Source organism: Centrocercus urophasianus, unplaced genomic scaffold (assembly GCF_019232065.1).
Source record: "Centrocercus urophasianus isolate 14NV4802_14NV808 unplaced genomic scaffold, USGS_Curo_1.0 seq_48, whole genome shotgun sequence".
NCBI classification, from domain to species: domain Eukaryota; kingdom Metazoa; phylum Chordata; class Aves; order Galliformes; family Phasianidae; genus Centrocercus; species Centrocercus urophasianus.
This window is the reverse complement of record NW_024885066.1, coordinates 297839-315951: the sequence shown is the minus strand read 5'-3', so window position 1 is coordinate 315951 and position 18113 is coordinate 297839. Positions and strand designations below refer to the sequence as shown.

At 43.9% G+C, this 18113-nt stretch overlaps 1 protein-coding gene across 9 annotated transcripts in view; it reads left to right on the top strand.

Annotated features, from left to right (window-relative positions):
• The window catches only part of PUM1 (pumilio RNA binding family member 1), a 67026-nt gene that overhangs the window by 21542 nt on the left and 27371 nt on the right, over nt 1–18113 (top strand). For 4 of the 9 annotated variants that reach the window (XM_042834655.1, XM_042834654.1, XM_042834652.1 and 1 more), the window contains 6 exons: nt 3360–3468; nt 5991–6169; nt 8346–8512; nt 9306–9576; nt 14765–14858; nt 16238–16342. In XM_042834655.1, the coding sequence (XP_042690589.1) occupies nt 3360–3468; nt 5991–6169; nt 8346–8512; nt 9306–9576; nt 14765–14858; nt 16238–16342 (925 nt within the window). The remainder of the gene's footprint in view (nt 1–3359; nt 3469–5990; nt 6170–8345; nt 8513–9305; nt 9577–14764; nt 14859–16237; nt 16343–18113) is intronic. The other 5 variants (XM_042834656.1, XM_042834657.1, XM_042834650.1 and 2 more) reach the window with 2 other exon arrangements.

The following is an 18113-nucleotide window of genomic DNA, read 5'->3' as shown; positions in this document are numbered from 1 at the left end:
ATATCGTGTTTGGTTCCCCTTTGCCCTTCTATGCTGGCCTAGTGGATTTCCTCTTATATATGATTTTTTTTTTTTTTTTTTTTTTTTGTTAAAGCTGCCTTTTTTCTTTGAGTCGAAATAAATTTTCTAAGTATAGAGTTTACTGTTGCTTTCTTGAGTATACGAGGAAAATGTATTTACTTTTTGGAAACTCAGGAACATATGGCAGGAGTTGGGTTTTCCCATAAACCAGATGATGTTCTTTCCTTGGCTAAAAAAATGCTCTAATGCTGCTCAGCTCTTCCTGTCTGCTTTCTGCAAGTCTGTGCTTCTTCTCATCTTTTCATTTGAGCTTTGCCCATTGCACACTGTGTCCCTTTACACTGTGAGGTATCATTAAAGGACATAGAATCACAGAATGGCCTGGGTTGCAAAGGCCCACAACGCTCATCCAGTTCCAACCCCCTGCTGTGTGCAGGTCACCAACCAGCAGCCCAGGCTGCCCAGAGCCACATCCAGCCTGGCCTTGAATGCCTGCAGGGATGGGGCATCCACAGCCTCCTTGGGCAACCTGTGCCAGTGCCTCACCATCCTCTGGGGGAAGAACTTCCTCCTCATATCCAACCTAAACCTCCATTCTCTGAATTTAAAACCATTCCCCTTGTCCTATCACCATCCACCCTCACAAACAGCTGTTCCCCCTCCTGTTTATCTGCTCCTTTCAAGTACTGGAAGGCCACAATGAGGTCTCCCTGGAGCCTTCTCTTCTCTGAGCTAAAGAAGCCCAGTTCCCTCAACCTTTCTTCATAGGACATGAGAAGCTTTGTTTAATGGGTTTCTGTTGCTTTCTGAAATGGTGGAGGGAGAGCAGGTGTTGGTGGGGTGCAGCTGCAGGGTTGGAGGAGCTGGGTTTTGTGATGGGGGAACTGCTGTGTTTGGGCATGAGCTGCTGGTGGTCACTTGTCCTTGCGGATGTCTTGTTTGAATGCCACAGAAAGAGGAGTGGTGCAAGCTGCACTGCTTCCATCGATCACTTGGGAGGCTCGTGAGCAGCTTATGCTGTCACTAATAACAAAATCTAAAGTCACCAATAGGTATCTAAAAAGCAAGTGACCTGCTGATCTTGTGGTGTTTCTGCCTCTGGTTGCGAGGAAGGAGCAGCCAAGAAAAATGCTGTTACTGCTTCGTGGGTTGAGAGTTAAAATAACGAGCTGGGTCTTGTTCTTGGTAAAAAGAAGACAATAAAATCCGGAGGAAGCTTAGCACTTACATTACAGAGCTTTCTTACTTAGGTATTTTTTTTTTCCCTGTCCTCTTTTTGAGAGATTTGGGTGGAGATGACTCACTGCTGAAAAAGAGATTAGAAGTAGAATGGGATATCTGGTAGGGAAAAGGAGCAATAAATGGTCTTTCTTGGGCAGCACAGGGAGTTTTGGGGTGTGGGTGGTGTGCCGTGATCCAGGGGCTGGGAGCAGTGGAAGTTTGGTGTTTGAGGATCAGAACTGTCTGGAACCTAGTGCTAAAGGGAGACTTGTAGGCACTGTGTTCATGTATGTGTGAATGTCTGTTCAGTGGGGAAATACTGGTGGTGGGTGGTTGGACTGGATGACCTTAGGGGTCTTTTCCACACTTGGTGATTCTATGATCTGAGAGTGACTTCCTGGATTTTAGTATTGCTGATTAGGCTGTGTGCGTGGGGGTGCATTGGTTTGTTGCCTTTGGGGGCTTGTATAGATCTTACCCAGGTTGTGGCAGTGTGCCCAAAACCCTGCAGCTTGAGACAGGGCTTGGAGCAGTAGTGCTGCAGAGCTGAGCTCTGTGCCTGCTGCACGCCTCTGTCCTCCATCTTGTGTCTGCACAGGCTTCTCCCTGACACATCTCACTTTATTTTTTCCTGTGCTTGTTTGTCTCATGTTGATTTTAATCTCAGCTGATACCAGTGCAAGAGCAAGATCACTTCTAGGCAACAGCAGCATTGAGTGTTCATTCAATTACTGGGTGGAATTGCACTCTAGTTTGCAGCGGGACTTTCTGAGAATTTGGAAGTTCTGCTTTTCGCTTGCTGCTTAGAATGAGTGCTGTTTGCATTATAATACTTATCTTAATTGTGGTGTTTCCTAGTTATCTCAATCTGGGGACATCAGAGTTAAGCTCATGCGTACAGAGCTGCTTTGTGATGCTGGGTAGGAAGGTCTTCCTGAAGTGAAAAGTAAAGAGTGAGCTCTCTTTCTCTTTGTTCCCTGCCTTAAACCAAAGGGCTCTGGAAGTTGTGAGCTCTGAAGTTGTTTGCTGTTGCTTTGCCTTCACCCCACAGTCTGTTAGGCTGTAGCCTTAAATTTGTACGCAAGCTCTATACTCTGGTGGAGTGTAGAGCTATCAGCACTAATATATATAAGAGATTTGACTGATCTAATACTCTTATTTGTGCTATGGTAATTCTGTACAGATGCGAGTATTTGCTAATCTTCCAGTTCCTTGTTTTATTCCAACTTCATCAGGCAAGGCTCATTTATTTTTTTTTAATTTGCTGTGAATGTGGTGTTGTTTGCTGTCCCAATTACATACATCTCATTCAGCCTGAGGATTTAATTGAAAGATTGTATGCTTGATATCCAAGGCACTTAAGGAGTGCTTGAAATTCCCTTTGCCGTATTTGGATGCCACACAGTGTTTTAAAATGCATCCCCTAAATAGTGCACGTTGTTCTTTTTGCCATCTTCCGAGCTTCTGTACAGTCTTCCTTGAGTTATCCGAGTCAGTGGTGACTTGTCCTCTCCTCAGTGAGTGCATTGCCTTTCTCCTCTCATCTTGCAGGAACAATGCCTGCGTGGCAGGTGCGGTGGCCCAGAACTGTTCGCTCTTATTATTGTTTACCAATAACCTTCATAGCACTGGGAGCCCTTAGCAGTCATTAAGTAAGTGAGAAGTGAGAGCTCTTGGCACCTCTTCTATATTCTATCCCTGCCAGCACCTGAACCTGGGTAGGCAAGGACTCCTGCTGGAAATGCTGGGTGGTTTTGGAGGTATCCTCGCAGCTCAGGTTGAAATCATGAGTGTTCTCATCACAGCAGTGCTCCTGCTAATGTTTTTCCTGCCACTTGCCCTTGTGTAGAGAGGCTGCACAATTGAATTGTATGCGTGTGCTTGCGTGTGCAGTGTCTGTAAAGCATTTCAGAATGTAAGAGGATTGCTGAGATTGAGTTATTGTCTCCATTGCTGTACGGCTTACACCCTAGGAGTGTATAAATATTTTGATTATAAGCATGTATCAGTTTGTGTTTAATGATTGACTCATGTTTAGAAGGGAGACGCTTATGGTTTATGTTTGCATTTTATACTTATTTTAATCATGCTTTGTTTTGTTTTTTTTTTAATTGCAGCAGCTGTTGCCGGGTAAAAAGTTTTGGGAATCTGATGATTCCAGCAAAGATGGACCAAAAGGGATATTTCTGGGAGATCAGTGGAGAGACAGTGCTTGGGGAACATCAGGTAGCTCAATTATTTACTTAATTTAGTTGGAATTGAACACAGAAACATGCAATTCCTCTGCTCAAAATTGCTGGCCAGTTTGGATGACACAGCTTTTAAAATGTTCAAAAAAACAAAAAAACATCTGTTTTACATAATAATAATAATAATAAAACCTTTAAAACCACATTGTTTTGTGCTAGAGTTAGAAAGATATCCATGGGTATAAAAAGATTGCCAAGTGTAAATGCTTGTACCCTTACATTTATCTCCTTAAAAATTTTAGGTAGCAGTTAGAATTGGAATTAAAACTTTCTGATGCATTTTCTGCTTTGGGATGGTTTGCTTTAAGACTGAACAAAGACATTAGAGAACAACATTGGTGGAGGAAAAAAAGGAATTTTTAAATACTTAACGAACCAAAGCCCAAAAACATCAATTCTGAAATAAATGAAGAGATGTTTTGAATTAGTTGTGTTGAAGTTTATCTGCCAAGAATTTTGTTCTTGGATGGGAGACTGTCCCATATTTTGAACTTCAGAGGGGAAAGTGTTCAGGTTTATTTTAGCTAACTGGCAGAAAAACCATATGCATGTGTTGAATTTGAAATGTTGACTTTTAACTCCTGGTGCTTTCTATCTGTACTGACTGTGCTCCTTAGACACTGCTGGGCACCCTGTGCAGTATCCAAACTGTGTGGAGGCACAGCTCCAAGTGAGCAATTTCTCTGCTGTTTTTCTGTTTTGTTTTGTTTGCCTGGCAAAAATAGATCAGAATCTTCCCAGCTGAACCTTGCAGGCTGTGAGGCTGGGCCGATCTCAGGGAGCTGCTGCCTCCAGCTGTCTGACTGCAGCCTGCAGTGCGTGCATCCAGTCCTCAGCTGCAGTTTGTGCTGCTTGTGCTGAGGGTGGGTTAAAGGGCTGAGCCAGGTTGTGAACAGCAACAGCTGAGAGCGAGACTTTCTCCTGTGCCGCCAGTTGTCGGGCTGGCTGCATCCACCAGACGAGCAGGAGAGACGTGGGGGAGGCAGCCTCCTACACTGACTGATGGCAGATCTCCATGAGTTAAAGCCTGTAGTCTCATCTCCTCCTTTGTTTATTCTCAGTTAATCCAGTGCACCTTGCAGCCTTTATTCCCGAGCTCTGACCTGCACTACTGTCCGTGAGTCAGGGAAGTCAGAGTTTCCCATTCTGCTCATCAAAACCAAGGAGAACAGCCATGAGCTGAGCAGTTGTTCCAGGTCACTGCCAGAGAGCACTGTGGAGGTGGGGTGTGCAAGTGTCCTTGGCCAGGAGTCGGGTTTGTTCCATGAGCGGTGGAACTGGTGAAGCCTGATTTTCCGTAACATACCTCTTGCTCCATCCCTTTTCCCTTCTTCTGAGTCCACAGTATGCACTGCAGTCATCCGCATGGCTGTGGTCCTTCACTCCTATAGCTTGTGGTAGGAAGAGAGCATTTAAAGCCAGCGCTGCTAGGAGTGGTTCTGTCTGATAAAGGCTGCTTCTGTCTTCTCCTGAAGGTACAGGTGGTTATGCAGCAGTGCAATGAAAGCTGCTGGGAGATTGATCCAGGTTAAAACTATCTCCTTTCTTCATTAGTTTTATCCCAGATAATTCTTGGTCCACTTCACTTTGAGGGTGGGTAAATAATCGTGCTTCAGAGAGAAGGCAAGAAAGTGTAGCTAGGAGCAAGAATGGAATAGACCTTTTCTCTTGATGGTTTATGCCTTAGGGGGAAGCTGCAGTATCAGTGTCAGCCTCTTCCCCCAGCCCCTGGCAGCTATGCTGCTGTCTCACAGTAATTTTTAACTTGCTGGCTGTTACCAGTCTGAACATGCAGAAGCTGAGTATGTCTTCCCTTCCCTCACTGGGATGGAAGGTCACCTCCTGCCCAGCCAGCAGTTTCTGCAGAGCTTGTTAGAACTTGGAGACATCTATCCTTACGTAGGCTCTGGTTGGATTTCAAACCCTTGAAGCACAGAGGGGATAAAGAGATGGGGCTGCTGCAGGAGGGCAGGGGGCTGGGAGGAAGGATTGAAGTTCTTAAACTTCTGTTGAGGAAATAGCAGCTAGGAGAAACTGCAATGATGAGATATGAGTATGGTCAGTCATATGACCAGGAAAACAAACGTAAGCTGGCATAACTGTAGGATGATGTTTTAAATAATAGTTATAGTTTAATAGTTATAGTTTAAATGGAGACTTTTTTTTCAATTTACTAACACGAGTTTTAATAAAAGTGAATAAACTTTGTTTTTTAATTGCAGCCCTCACTTAGAGTCAAACTTCTGAAATTTTATGATTTTGGAGTTTGAATGCAGTTATCCCTTGTAGCTTTATAGGTCCTTTATATATCAGGAATGTATATGTATCCCTTGTAGCTTTATATATTAGGGATGAGAAAGCCATCCTTCTCCAGTGGGCGTCAAAGTCAAAAAGCTGGCACTTCTTAGTACAATTAAGACATCGGGGAGTACATGTTTAATGACTTGCCTCCTTCAAATAGTTGGATCTACTTACAAGAATTACACGTTTTTGTTCCAGATCACTCTGTTTCCCAACCAATTATGGTTCAGAGAAGACCTGGTCAGGGCTTTCATGTGAATAGTGAAGTCAACTCAGTGCTTTCACCACGGTCAGAGAGTGGAGGACTTGGAGTTAGCATGGTGGAATATGTGTTGAGCTCATCTCCCGGAGATTCCTGCCTAAGGAAAGGAGGATTTGTAAGTGTGCTGATTCTGAAATTTGAGTTTCCATTATGTTGTTTTCTCCATTTGCTGCTTTGTTTGTTTGTTTGTTAATCCATTCCTAGACGCGGATGTTCTGTTCTTTTTTTATTTGCTCTTATAATTCAGCCGTCTCTGTTAAAACGGGTAGGCCAGTGTCGACTGAGGGGATGCAGTGTGGGACGTGGGTGTAAAGGAGTTGAAGGTGGCTGACACCCCCTGGTTCTGAGGAGAAGCAGACCTGCAGGAGCACCATTTAAACCTTTTTTCTGTTGAAAAGTATGCAAATGTCCGTGTAGCCAAGTGTGGTTTTTGGATGAACGTGTGGATGCTTTGTTGCTGGCTGAGAACAAAAAGCTCCATGTAATGATGCTAGGAGCATAAGCCACTCCAGTTTGGGAATGCTTTCAAGGGCATATTGTTTCCTGTGGAGAAATAGCATTAGTCACTGTTGCTTGGTGGGGTGGGGAAGAAAGCACAGTCACTGCTGCCTCAAATCTAAGCATGTGGCAGTGGAGGCATAATCAAGCCCCATCCTCACAGTGGGGGGAAAAAAAGCCACATCTCAGCTCCGCCTCATCAGCTGAGTGCTGGATCAGTGAGAAACATAAAAGCAGAGTAGGTTTGTTACTGCTAGGAGACTGCTGTGCTCATCTCTTCAGGGAGCCCATTCCTGGTCTCCTTCATCCATCCTCCTGTTTTTCCCCTCATTAGCGGGCCCCTGATAACACTGTTGCGCCCTGAGCCTGAGAAAGATGATTTTTGGAGGAAAAAAAGAACAATCAGTGGAAGGAGTCAGTTTATCATCCAGAGTCAGAGAGGTATCTGCTGTGTAGTGCTGGTGGTCAGGAGGTCAGTTCTGAAACGAAGGATTTCATTTGTGAATACCACCTTGTGGAGGTGAGAGCAGAGCTCTGAATTTGTATTTATAATTGACATTTGCAGTCGGGCTCTCAAGTATTAGTAAGAACAGTTAGATTTTATTTAAGAATAAACAGCAGACTATGATTGCTTTTCTCTAAATCCAGGGGAAAAAAATTCCCTCTCTACCACTAAAATGGAGGGAACGGAAAAATGTCCTGCTTTCTGCAGAGCACTTTTCCTTCAGCTTCAGAGGTGTCTTTGACAGCACCAAAGCTATCAGTGATAAAGATGTTTGTATGCCCCTTGCTGTTTTTATCATTAATTATGTTGTTTTTCCTCTCCCTTCTGTTGTTGAAAACTGCTAGTGGCATAATCACCCTTTATTCTTCTCCCAAGTGAAATGAAACACAGACGTAAGGGTAGGGATGCTGAGGATGCCATACAGCTTACAAAAATGCTCAGCAGAAATGAAATCCTTCTTTCCCTTTTTAAAAATCTTTTTCTCAGAGTGCTTTAGGTTTGTATGATCAAGTTAGTGATCGACTCGGATGCTCTTATAAGTTGCACCTTGACATTCAGTCTGCAGATTGCAGTAGTGCCCCTGAAAAACGAGGCAGCTGCGTGGTGCCCCATCCTGCTTGAATGCATGCACTTGCTCAGTCAGTTACTGCATCTCTGACATGGAGATGCTAAGTGATAGAAGCAGGGGGTGGTTGGGTTGGAAGGGACCTCAGAGCCCCTTGCTGTGGGCTGAGTGCTCACATCCATGGCCTTGGGCACCTCCAGGGATGGGACACCCACAGCTCTGGGCTGCACGGCTGGGCCTCACGTCTCTGAGTGAAGATTTCTGCCTGATGTCTGACTAAATGTCCCCTCTTGCAGTTCAGAACATTTTCCTTTTGGAGAGGCACTAGTTCAGTTTATGCACCTTTGTACATGCTGCTGTATTTAACGCTCCCAAATTGATTTTGGGGTGCCTTGAGTCCAATTTAAAAGAGAGGTATTTAGTAAATATTCTTTAAAAATAATTTTGGGATGGGGTTTTTAGAGTGGTAGAGTCAGGCTCTGAATTACTAAATGGGAGAAACTGAGGAGGTAGATGTAATCTCTTTTGGAATGAAATGAAAAGTAATTCCCTTGTTTCTTTTGATCGTGATCGACTATTTTGCTCTTTTTATGTTTTTATTTGTAAAAACTAATGCTTGAAAATGACTTATTTATTGTGACATGTTTCTTTGATTTGTTAACATCTTGGAATGAAAGCAAAATTGATCTGAAACTCAAGCTTATTAATGTTTCTTTTGCCTAGGGGCCAAGGGATGCAGAGAATGATGAGAATGACAAAGGGGATAAGAAAAATAAGGGCACATTTGATGGCGATAAATTAGGAGATCTGAAGGAGGAGGGAGATGTGATGGATAAAACAAACGGTTTGCCTGTGCAGAACGGAATTGACACAGATGTCAAAGACTTCAGGTATGTGCACCGTGCGTTAGTAATTAATCAGCATCACACTTAATTACTTAAATTTTTTGCAAAATTTTCTGTGCTGTGAGAGCAATAGTAAAAACCTGGCTTAAGCAGTGTCATAAGGATGCTATAATGTGCACATAGGAAAGCACTTGTGAGAAGGTGGGTGATAACTGATGATCTGTACTGAGCCCCCTAATTCTGCACTATATAATGTTATTTTCACACCAGTTGTTAACTACTTTGTGAGAGACTGCTTTGGAAAAATACCTGCTGTAGGTGTTGTCCCTGCTTAGAGGCTGGGCTAAACTGCAGTTGAGTTTTTGCACTTGCTCCTCACATCTCACGAGTGATGAAATTTGGGCTACTGATAAAATCTGAGAAAGCCTTTCTGTTTCTTGCTAGTTTGCTTGCTGAGCCTTATGTTGACACCTAGAACTGTAGAAGGAAAACAAATACACTGTGAGATGTTTACTGCTTGCCCTTGAATTGGGATGAACCATTTCTCACTTCAGTTCAGTGCTTATGTTGAGTAAGTAGGAAGCCATGACAGCTATTTCAAAAAGCTTTCAAGTGAGCTGCAGTGTCACAGCTTTGTTAATAGTTACGCAGGTTGTTCTGTAGAATTTGTAAAAGGAGGATCTGGAATAGCTCCCTAGAATTTCTTTTTTTTTTTTTTAACCTTTATAGCATCATCTGCATTATCTCTAGTGAGTCGTACTGTGTTGCTCTGAACTGATGCTGTGTGGCAGCACTGAATGTACATGCTTAGTGATGGACCTGTTTCCTCTCTGTGCAGCCGTACACCTGGTAATTGCCAGAACTCTGCTAGTGAAGTAGATCTTCTGGGTCCAAATCAGAATGGATCTGAGGGCTTAGCCCAGCTGGCGAGTACTAATGGTGCCAAGCCCGTGGAGGATTTTTCCAACATAGAGTCACAAAGCGTTCCCCTGGATCCCATGGAGCACGTTGGCATGGAGCCTCTGCAGTTTGATTATTCTGGCACCCAGGTACCTGTGGACTCAGCTGCAGCCACCGTGGGGCTCTTCGATTACAATTCCCAGCAGCAGGTAAAGTTCTGGCACAGGGTCCTTCTCTGCTGCCCTGGTTCCTCCCCGGAGGTCTCAGGGTGTTCATGTGAGCTCAGGCTCTCACGTTGTGGGCAGGATGGCCAAAGGCTTGGGGTGGTTTCTTTACACCATACATCTGTTTATAGATGGATCATTTCTAGCTTTTGAGTAAGTGTGCAGTGGAGAAGAGTTTTTAACTAATAAAATGTGCTGATTAGCAAAACTCCTTGAGCCTTTCGAGTGACTTACAGGCTGTCTAGCCCTGGGGCTGCAGCTCAGCTCTGGGGTCAGGGCAGTGCTGCTCAGAGGCCAGGCTCTCACTGAGCGTGACTCAAAGCCTGTGATCGGAGTCCAGTACTACAGAGCTTATCTGAGCCCAGCAGGTTTGTTTGACCTTTTCTCCCATATTAGAGGCACAAACTGCTCAGCCCAGACAGGTAAAGCAAGTCCTTGCCTTGCTGTTTGGCCTTTCCTGAATGCTGGGCCAGGATCCAACCATCGACCTGTAATCTTGTCCTGTTCCTGCTCGTTGGGGTAACAACTGTAAATGTTTATTGCTTTCCTTTTGTGCGTGTAATATTCTTCAAAGAGGAGTGAAATCCTTTGTTGTAGCTTATTGCAGGAGAATTTTAGCAGCCCTGAGTTTCCTGGAATATCTGATCTTTTCCAGCAAAATAAGCCTGATCGGCACTGTGTACTGAGGACGGGCTGTTGCCACGTTAATGCTAAAGGCCCACCTTCAGAGAGTTATCATGGTCTTAAAAGCAATATAAATAACTGCATTACAGTTCATTCAATTGTTCTGTTAGGTAGCATGCTGCAGTAGTTAATGGTGGACATCTTTAAAAATGATTAAGCTAAATAGCTGCTGTATAGTTCAGAAAGGAGAAAGAAGAAAGCTATTTTCAAGGCTTTGTCTTACTCTGATGTAGAACTTTTAAGTGCCTGTCTTTGCATATTTCAGCTTCTTAAAGCAGAGAACGTTGTTCTGTTCAAACACTGTTGGAGCTAAGCTAACTGATTTTTAAGGAAATACTAGGTTCAGGAAAATAACTGCAGAGATGTAAAGCCTGTCATTTGTATTTTGTCTGGCAATCTTTTCTATTTTAAGGCTCATTTGCAAGTTACTTTTCTCTCCTAGCCTTTAAAAAATAGGATTTAAAATAAACACATCTTGAGCCTCACAAGTAAAATGAATAAAATAGAAAAATCTCTCAAAGCAGTCTGCCTGGAAAGCTGTGCGCCAACATGGATCTCTGGGTTCAGGCTCTGGATGGCCTTGTAGGCAGACCCATTTCTCCTGTGTGAAGCAGATAGGTTCATACCTATGCAGAGCTGATGCAATCTCACTGTAATCTCATGCTGGAAGCTCTTTTTTCCGGGCTGCCTATGGGGCTGCAGAGCTCTGAGGCTTCTATAGCTGGGACTGGGTGGGTGTGCAGAGTGTCTGGGTAGAAATAGGCTGTGTAATGCATGTGTTTATTTAAAAAATTTCAGCTTAGTTGCAATAGCTGCTTACACCCACAGCAAACACAAGCAGCAGGCTTTTGTAAGTGTAGTATTAAAGACAGGAAGTCGCTCTTATTTCTCTTCACTGCCACGTGTGCCCTCTCAGTACACGCTGGTGTAAATGCAGTGTGTGCTGGCTCAAAGAGGAGGACCCATTTCCTTCATGTTATGGCTGGCAGCTGCTGGTTCTCAGTATTTGCTGTATCTGCAGTTAAGACTTGCACTTCAAAAGACACATGTCTTTCATATGGGTGTTCTTCCATTTGCTTGTTGTCAGAAGAAGATGCATCCTGGACCAAGGATCTCTTCTTTAATAATGCCTTTCTTGGTCCGTAGGGAAGCATCATATGCTTTGAAGGGATTACGATTAAGTGCAGCTAGAAGCAATATTAGGAAGGAAAGGTCTTATCTCTAATCAGATTAGATGTGGTTGTCAGATGTTTATATTGCAGAAGCAACTGGATTACAGAAATCTAATTGTGCAGTGTTCCCATAACTGAGTAACACAGGCTGTGGCGTTTTGGGTCCTTGAAATTCCCTCTGTGTCCCACACACTGCAGTTGGTGCTTTGGCTGCATACCTGTGTGTGCAAACTGCTGACATCCTCCTGAACTACCTCACCTGTTTGCAGGTTGAACTGAGTGTAATTTGTAACAGGCTAAAATAGTCAGGTGAAGAGTTTTCTTCCTTTATTTCCACTTAGCAGATGCCACAATACAAATGTGGTTTAACCCAAACTCAGTGCACGGTTTCTGAATAAGATGGCAAAAATCTTTAGTGGAGTTTTACCTTTAGCCTTTGATTTTTTTGGAATCTGGGGCTGTGCTGTCAGCAGATGGAGGCAGTGCCTTGAGGCCTTAATAACACTTCCACTAAATGCATGATGCTGATGATTGCCATTGCTGTTTGGCATTTATCTGCCCGAGCACAGCCTGAAATTCTGCTCTGCTCCCCTCTCTGTGTTACAGAAGGTAGAAAGCTGCGGAACATTTTAGCTGTTCACACAGTTTCTTCACGGTAAGTTGAGCCTTGGCTTGTAGGCTTAGGGAAACTGCATTTCAGTTTAAAGGGATGTGAGAGGCTTTCCACAGACAGACGGAAGGAATCCAGCCCTTCCTCCTGTGTGCAGCACAATGTAAATGGCCAAAGCTTTGCATGTGGTTTTAAAGAAAGCTCAGTAATATGTCTGGGAAAGCAGTCATAGCTAAATCTGCAGGTTTCTTTGTGAGATTAGGGTGCAGAAGAGGGATGCTCCTGATATTCTATTTGTGAGGCAGATGAAAGTGCTGTGCCCTGGCATCCTGTCCCTTTTTCTTCCCATCTGTTACATTTTAGGTAAAGCATTTTTGTTCAGTCTTCCTCTTTGAGCCTTGAGGTGAACTCTAATGGCTGTTGGCAGCGGCCATTTGCAGCGCTGGCTGCTGTGCCCTCATTTCAGCAATGGCAAATAGACAGAGCTGGTGTGGAACTGGAGGTCTGGAAGTCAGATCTCACAGTGAGCAGCTGCAAATAGGAGGGAAAGCAGACAATAATAGTAGTAATAAATAAAAACCAGTGGGGGAAAATACTCGTGCGTGGAGTAGCTGGTAGTAATTAAAAAATGAATCCCTGGGATACAGTTGGGAGATGTGGAAATCTTCCCAGTAATTTCTGAGCACTTAAAACATTATTTTCAGGGAAGGTAAATGTTTCTCTTGCCCCTTGGACCAACGACTGGTTATGTAGCATTGCTTCTGCTTCTTGCTGCAGCACAGTGCAGCCCAGCAGGCTGGAGTAGCTGAGCCAGGGGTGCAAGAGTATGGAAGTGGGTGAAGTGTTTGTAGCAGAAGAAAGCTAGAATGCGTGGATCACTGAGATCAGTAGAGCAGGAAACCAGGCTCATTGTTCATTGCTGCAGCAGTTTGGGGTTGTTTTGTTTCTAAACTGATAGTTCTGCTGACTGAGCTGAGAACACGCTGCTGAAGGCTCCCACAGAGCCAGGATCCTTCAGTCCGTGTCCCGTAGGTTGCTGTACGTGATGTGCGTGCTTTATTGAGCTAAGCAATGGCACCGTTTGATCCAGCTGCTAACGGTATAGCAGAGAACTTTATATAAGCATCAGGTATTGCTGAGTGCTTTTTTCTGTGTGAAGACCACTAGACCAAGGGAGGTGATGAAATCCCTGCGGGTGTGTGATGCGTTTCCCAAAAGGAGCGTTATGGTGCTCCTCAGCTGTGCACAGGGGCACCTCCAGGGGTCAGCAGTCAGTGAGGAAGGCAGCAGTGACTGGGTTGTGATCCCCAAGTACTGAGTTTCCACCTCGTGATCTTTGTGCGTTGTTTCTCCTTCTGAACCTTTAAAAAAAAAAGAGAAGAAAATGGATGGAGGCTGTCACCTGTCCTCATTCATATTTTCTGCTTAAACAACACAGCTCCTCTTCCTGTTCTTAGGAGAGCTAAGTACAGTCTGCCTATAATTGCCTCTCACTTTCTAAATGATTCTCTGCTTCTTGTTGGTTGCAGGTTTCTGCCAGAAATTTGGGCAGAATTATTATTGTTGCTTTTGACAGCAGAAGCTTTGGTTGTCTTGGTTGGTACTTTGAAAGGAAGGCAGGGATAATAGATGTGAAAATTGTATAGCATTTAGGCACTGGTATTTTTGGTTTTTTGTTTTTTGTTTTTTTTCCCCAAGCAATTGCAGAGAGAAAACATCTATAACAGTGGTTTATGAAGTCATTCACACCTCAGAAAAGATCACTTTGGGGAGTAAATGGGAGGAATGTTGCTCCTGAGAGTTTTTAGGGTGGCTTTCAGGATGTATTTTCAGTGTTCTTACTGGAGATGAACAATGGTGTGCTAATGTTGTGATTCAGGGAGTGTTTGATTGACTTAGAGGCATCTCTGGCACAGGAAGTGAGCTTAGTAAGAGTCTGGGTGAACAGGAAAAAAAAAAAAAAGGGCATGTTCTTTTAAAGACTCGTGGTATTCCTTCCATATTAAGAATGACTGTTCTCAGTAACGCTGCACATTGTTCCCAAAGACTGGAGCGAACTGTAAGTCGGCAAGCCTGGATGTGCTTTGGATGACTTCACCAAGAAGTCCCTGGGTCTGGTTTCTGTCTGTGGTCAAAGAATACGTGCTGCTTGCCTTGTTTTACGTAAGGTGATGCTGGAGGCTAGAAAGTAGAGGAAAAAGCATTTTCTCCCTCATGTATCTGAGGGTTTGTGAGCTCCTGCATCTATCCTAAGAGCTTCATCTCTCCCATGGGAGCTTTCCCCTCTGCCTGCTGTCCCACGACCCATTTCAGAACACCTGCGAAAGCAGCCCAGGCTGCCAACTGATGCAGCAGTGCTCTCAACGTAGCTGGTGGTGCTCAGGCTCCACAAGAGCTGTGGCAGCCCCTGGTGATCCTGTGTGTGTGTGAAGCTGGGGAGGCAGGGCCTTGGGGCAACTGTGCAGAGAATGGCAGAAGAAACCGTGGGTAGGGTTTAGCTGTACTTGAGAAATATTTTCTTTTTAAGTGGATCATCACAGGCAATTGGTTTCAAATGTACTGTTTTAAATTTCCTTTTGAAATGTTTCCTGCTAAAAAGGAGTGTCGGTAGTTGTGCAAATAAAAGTAGAGGAATCTTTTGTTGTTTTTTTTTAAGTTGATTTTTGTGCATAAATAAAGGACCGTATTTGTTCTTTTGTCCCTTCAGTTGTTCCAAAGACCGAATGCACTTGCTGTTCAGCAGCTAACAGCAGCCCAGCAGCAGCAGTATGCATTGGCAGCTGCCCATCAGCCTCACATAGGTAAGCCTAGTATTTACATTGCCTTTTTCTAGTGGTCTCTTAGTCCTCAGAGTATTTTGGGAAGACTACAGGGAGAAAGAGTTGGTAGGTTTTAGAGAATCCTAGATGTGTTTTTCCAACTGGTAAGTACCTGAACCATAAAGAGAAGAACATTGTCTGAAGACTACTTGAAAAGTCCTGGAGAAAAAAAGTCCTTGTACAGTTGCAAGAAGCTCCAGAGCAGTCGTGTCTGGGAGGAGTGACACACACTTACTTTGCTGAACAGCACTCCCAGCAGTGGGAGCGTTCTGAAGTACTTGCTTGCTCCAAGTCAGGTGTGAATTGGCTGCACTGAAATGAGGAAGACGTGTACAATCCTGTGTACACCTGAATGTGTTTTCTACTTGACAGTCTATGTTTAAATTAGCACAAGGTAGAATTTTAGGCTGCTTGGGGTCTGAATTTAACTTAAAGCTGTAATTTATGCAAATGCATGATCTGTAATATTAAAACAGTATGGATTAAGTGGGAGGAAAGCACTTGGGTACTCTGTGTAGAGTAACAGACCGATGGAAGGGCTACTCCTGGATGATTAGAGCTGAACAATCTCAGGGTTAAATGTTTTTAGTACAGCAGGCAAATTAGCGGGTAGTTTTTGGAACCTAAAAGCCCATTGTGTGGGGTTCTGTCAGCTCTGTGCTGTGCAGTTATGCACTCAGTGGAGATCGGGGATAGACCTGAATTAAAATTCCTTGGCTTCTTGACTAATTCTCTTTCACCTTTATCACCTTCCACACCCCCTCCCACCCCCCAATAATTTCTCTAATGATTAAACTGTACCTTGAGGAGAAAGATGGTGCCTGCACAGACACTAAGAGCACGCCATGATGTTGTCCATGCATTCCTGAGCTCCTTCCAGACTCACAAATTGAAGCACTGCTACAACGGCATGGCATGGCACTCAGAAACTAGGGAAAACTGATAACTTACTCATCAAAACAAGCAATTAGATAATGTTAACATCTAACTGGTGTTAATAGCCACTTAAACAGCAAGGGTGTATCTGCACTGCTGAGAAACCTGAGCAGTTCACTGGTACTGTATGTCACTGTTATACTGTATGCAGGCTGTTGTGCCGCTTTAGCCTTCTTAATGCAGCACTGCATGTTTGGAATCCAGTGTTTCTTTTTTTTAATGTAAATTATATCCTCTCTAGGTTGTTGTAACAACACTGGGAAGCACAGGGAAAACAACCAATAAAAAGCCTGAAAATACTAAAACAACGTGAGCCCTTGTTCCGCAGTGTTCAGTCGATCGAGTCCCCAGCCAGATAGCTGGAGGTATTTCGGTAGGGCTTCAGTTCTAGTCAAGCTTGTTTTTACTGACAGGTGTGTTTTCAGCAGGTCTCGCTCCTGCTGCCTTTGTCCCCAATCCGTACATCATCAGCGCTGCTCCTCCAGGAACGGATCCGTACGCAGCCGGGCTCGCCGCAGCTGCCACATTAGGTGAGGTGCTTCCACTTGTCTGTGTGCTCCTGACTGATAGCAGCACTTAATCATTAGTCCTTTGTGATCACTGTAGAATGTATATCCTTGCAGAGTTAAAGTGTTTGTCTTGGAAATCTTTATTTTCTTTAGATTAGGGGTGATAATTCCTGTATAATGCCTGCTGTAGATTCTCTTTGTTGAGGATGAACAACAGAGCAAGTATGAAATGAAGTGCTTACAGATAAATGCTGTCATGTGTTTGGGATGTTTTGGTAGCTGGTAGTACTGAAAGATACCTTTTGAAAATACACTTTGTAAATACTGAAAGGGTGGAAGATGTGTTTTCCTACCAGTAATTATTGTATCTTTTTGCTGCTCTAGCTTGATATACTGTGCAGCACATGCTGTGATATCTCTTCCTTTCACTGGATGTTTCTGAAGAACTGATGCTTTTTAGATTCTGTAGGTAAAAACACCCCAGATCTGCTGCAGGGTTCCTGCAAGGAATGTGTGGCTGTCCAGATGGCAGGCAGAGATGGTGGCTCTTCTCTTTGTGCATGATCTTCCTCCCAAACATTCGTGTATCAGTTTCCAAATTCTTTCCAACTGTCATAGCCAAAGTTGTTGTATCTTGAGATGACAGCTCAGTAAAACAGCTTATCAGACAGTGAGAAGAGCACATTGCACGTTGAACTTTCACTGCATATGCCATAAAGTTCTGGCCTAAGCAGTCAGGGCAAAAGAAGAATGTACTTTCAGAAGAATATTTTTATACCATACTTCACTTTTCTTTTACCACCTGGAGTGGGAGCCTGCTAAATTTTAAATAGAAACAGCTTAGTTCAGAGTGATGATTGTTTTTTTTAGTGGAGGCAACACACTGTTCTATCTTCCACTTAGATGTAGCTTGTATGCTGATTGCAGATCTCTTCTGCTGTGAGCTTGTACCAAATGGGGACTGTGAAACCTTGGCTGCGTGTGAACACAGCACTGCTAAAATCCATTGTAGGTTTGGGATGTGGCTTGTTACTGTGTTTAACAGCCGTTAGATAAGTGCTGCTTAGCTTCTGAGCTGGGGGGCTGCTGTCAGATCAAGCTCTGAAATGGGATTGTAGTAACCATGAGCAGCTTGTGTGGCATTTTTTTCATGGGTCGTATGGAAGTATGTTAAGAGTTAAATTTGTAGTTTGAAGATGTGGGCTTTGGACTTTTTGGCTGTTGTGCATTTTGTATGCTGATTGCGTAATGACAATGGAAGATAAGTGTGGGCAACGACGTGTTGTGAGCAGATAGATGAGGCTGTGATGAGGTGGAGGAAAGCCAAGAGTTAGAGTACAAGGATATTTCGAGGACTTGATAAGCTGCCATGTGATGAGGAAAGTGTAGCAATGAATGAATGACCTGAGCTCAGTGTGGGTGATGTCGGAGGCAGCGTTACTCAGGTCTTGCTGGAGAGGAGGGCGCCAGAACAATATCAGGTCCAGTCATGATAAGACTACTTGGTGCCCTTTGTGATTTACTGTTACAAAGAGGAGGTTCTGGTTGGCCTTTCTGCGTCGCCATAGTGCTTTTAACACTTGTGTTCATTCTGAAATAATACACTGAAGTTTAGAGGAGCAGCAGGTCACTGCCTGGATTTTGTAGGTGACCACATCTGGAAATCCTGCAGCAGTTACAAGTGTGTTCTCAAGTTATTTTTTTTCTCCCGTTTCTCAGTAGTGTTGAAGCTGCAACTGCCTGAATGTCTGATGGAGGCCTCGTAAATTGCAGCTAGGAAATAAACCCCCTA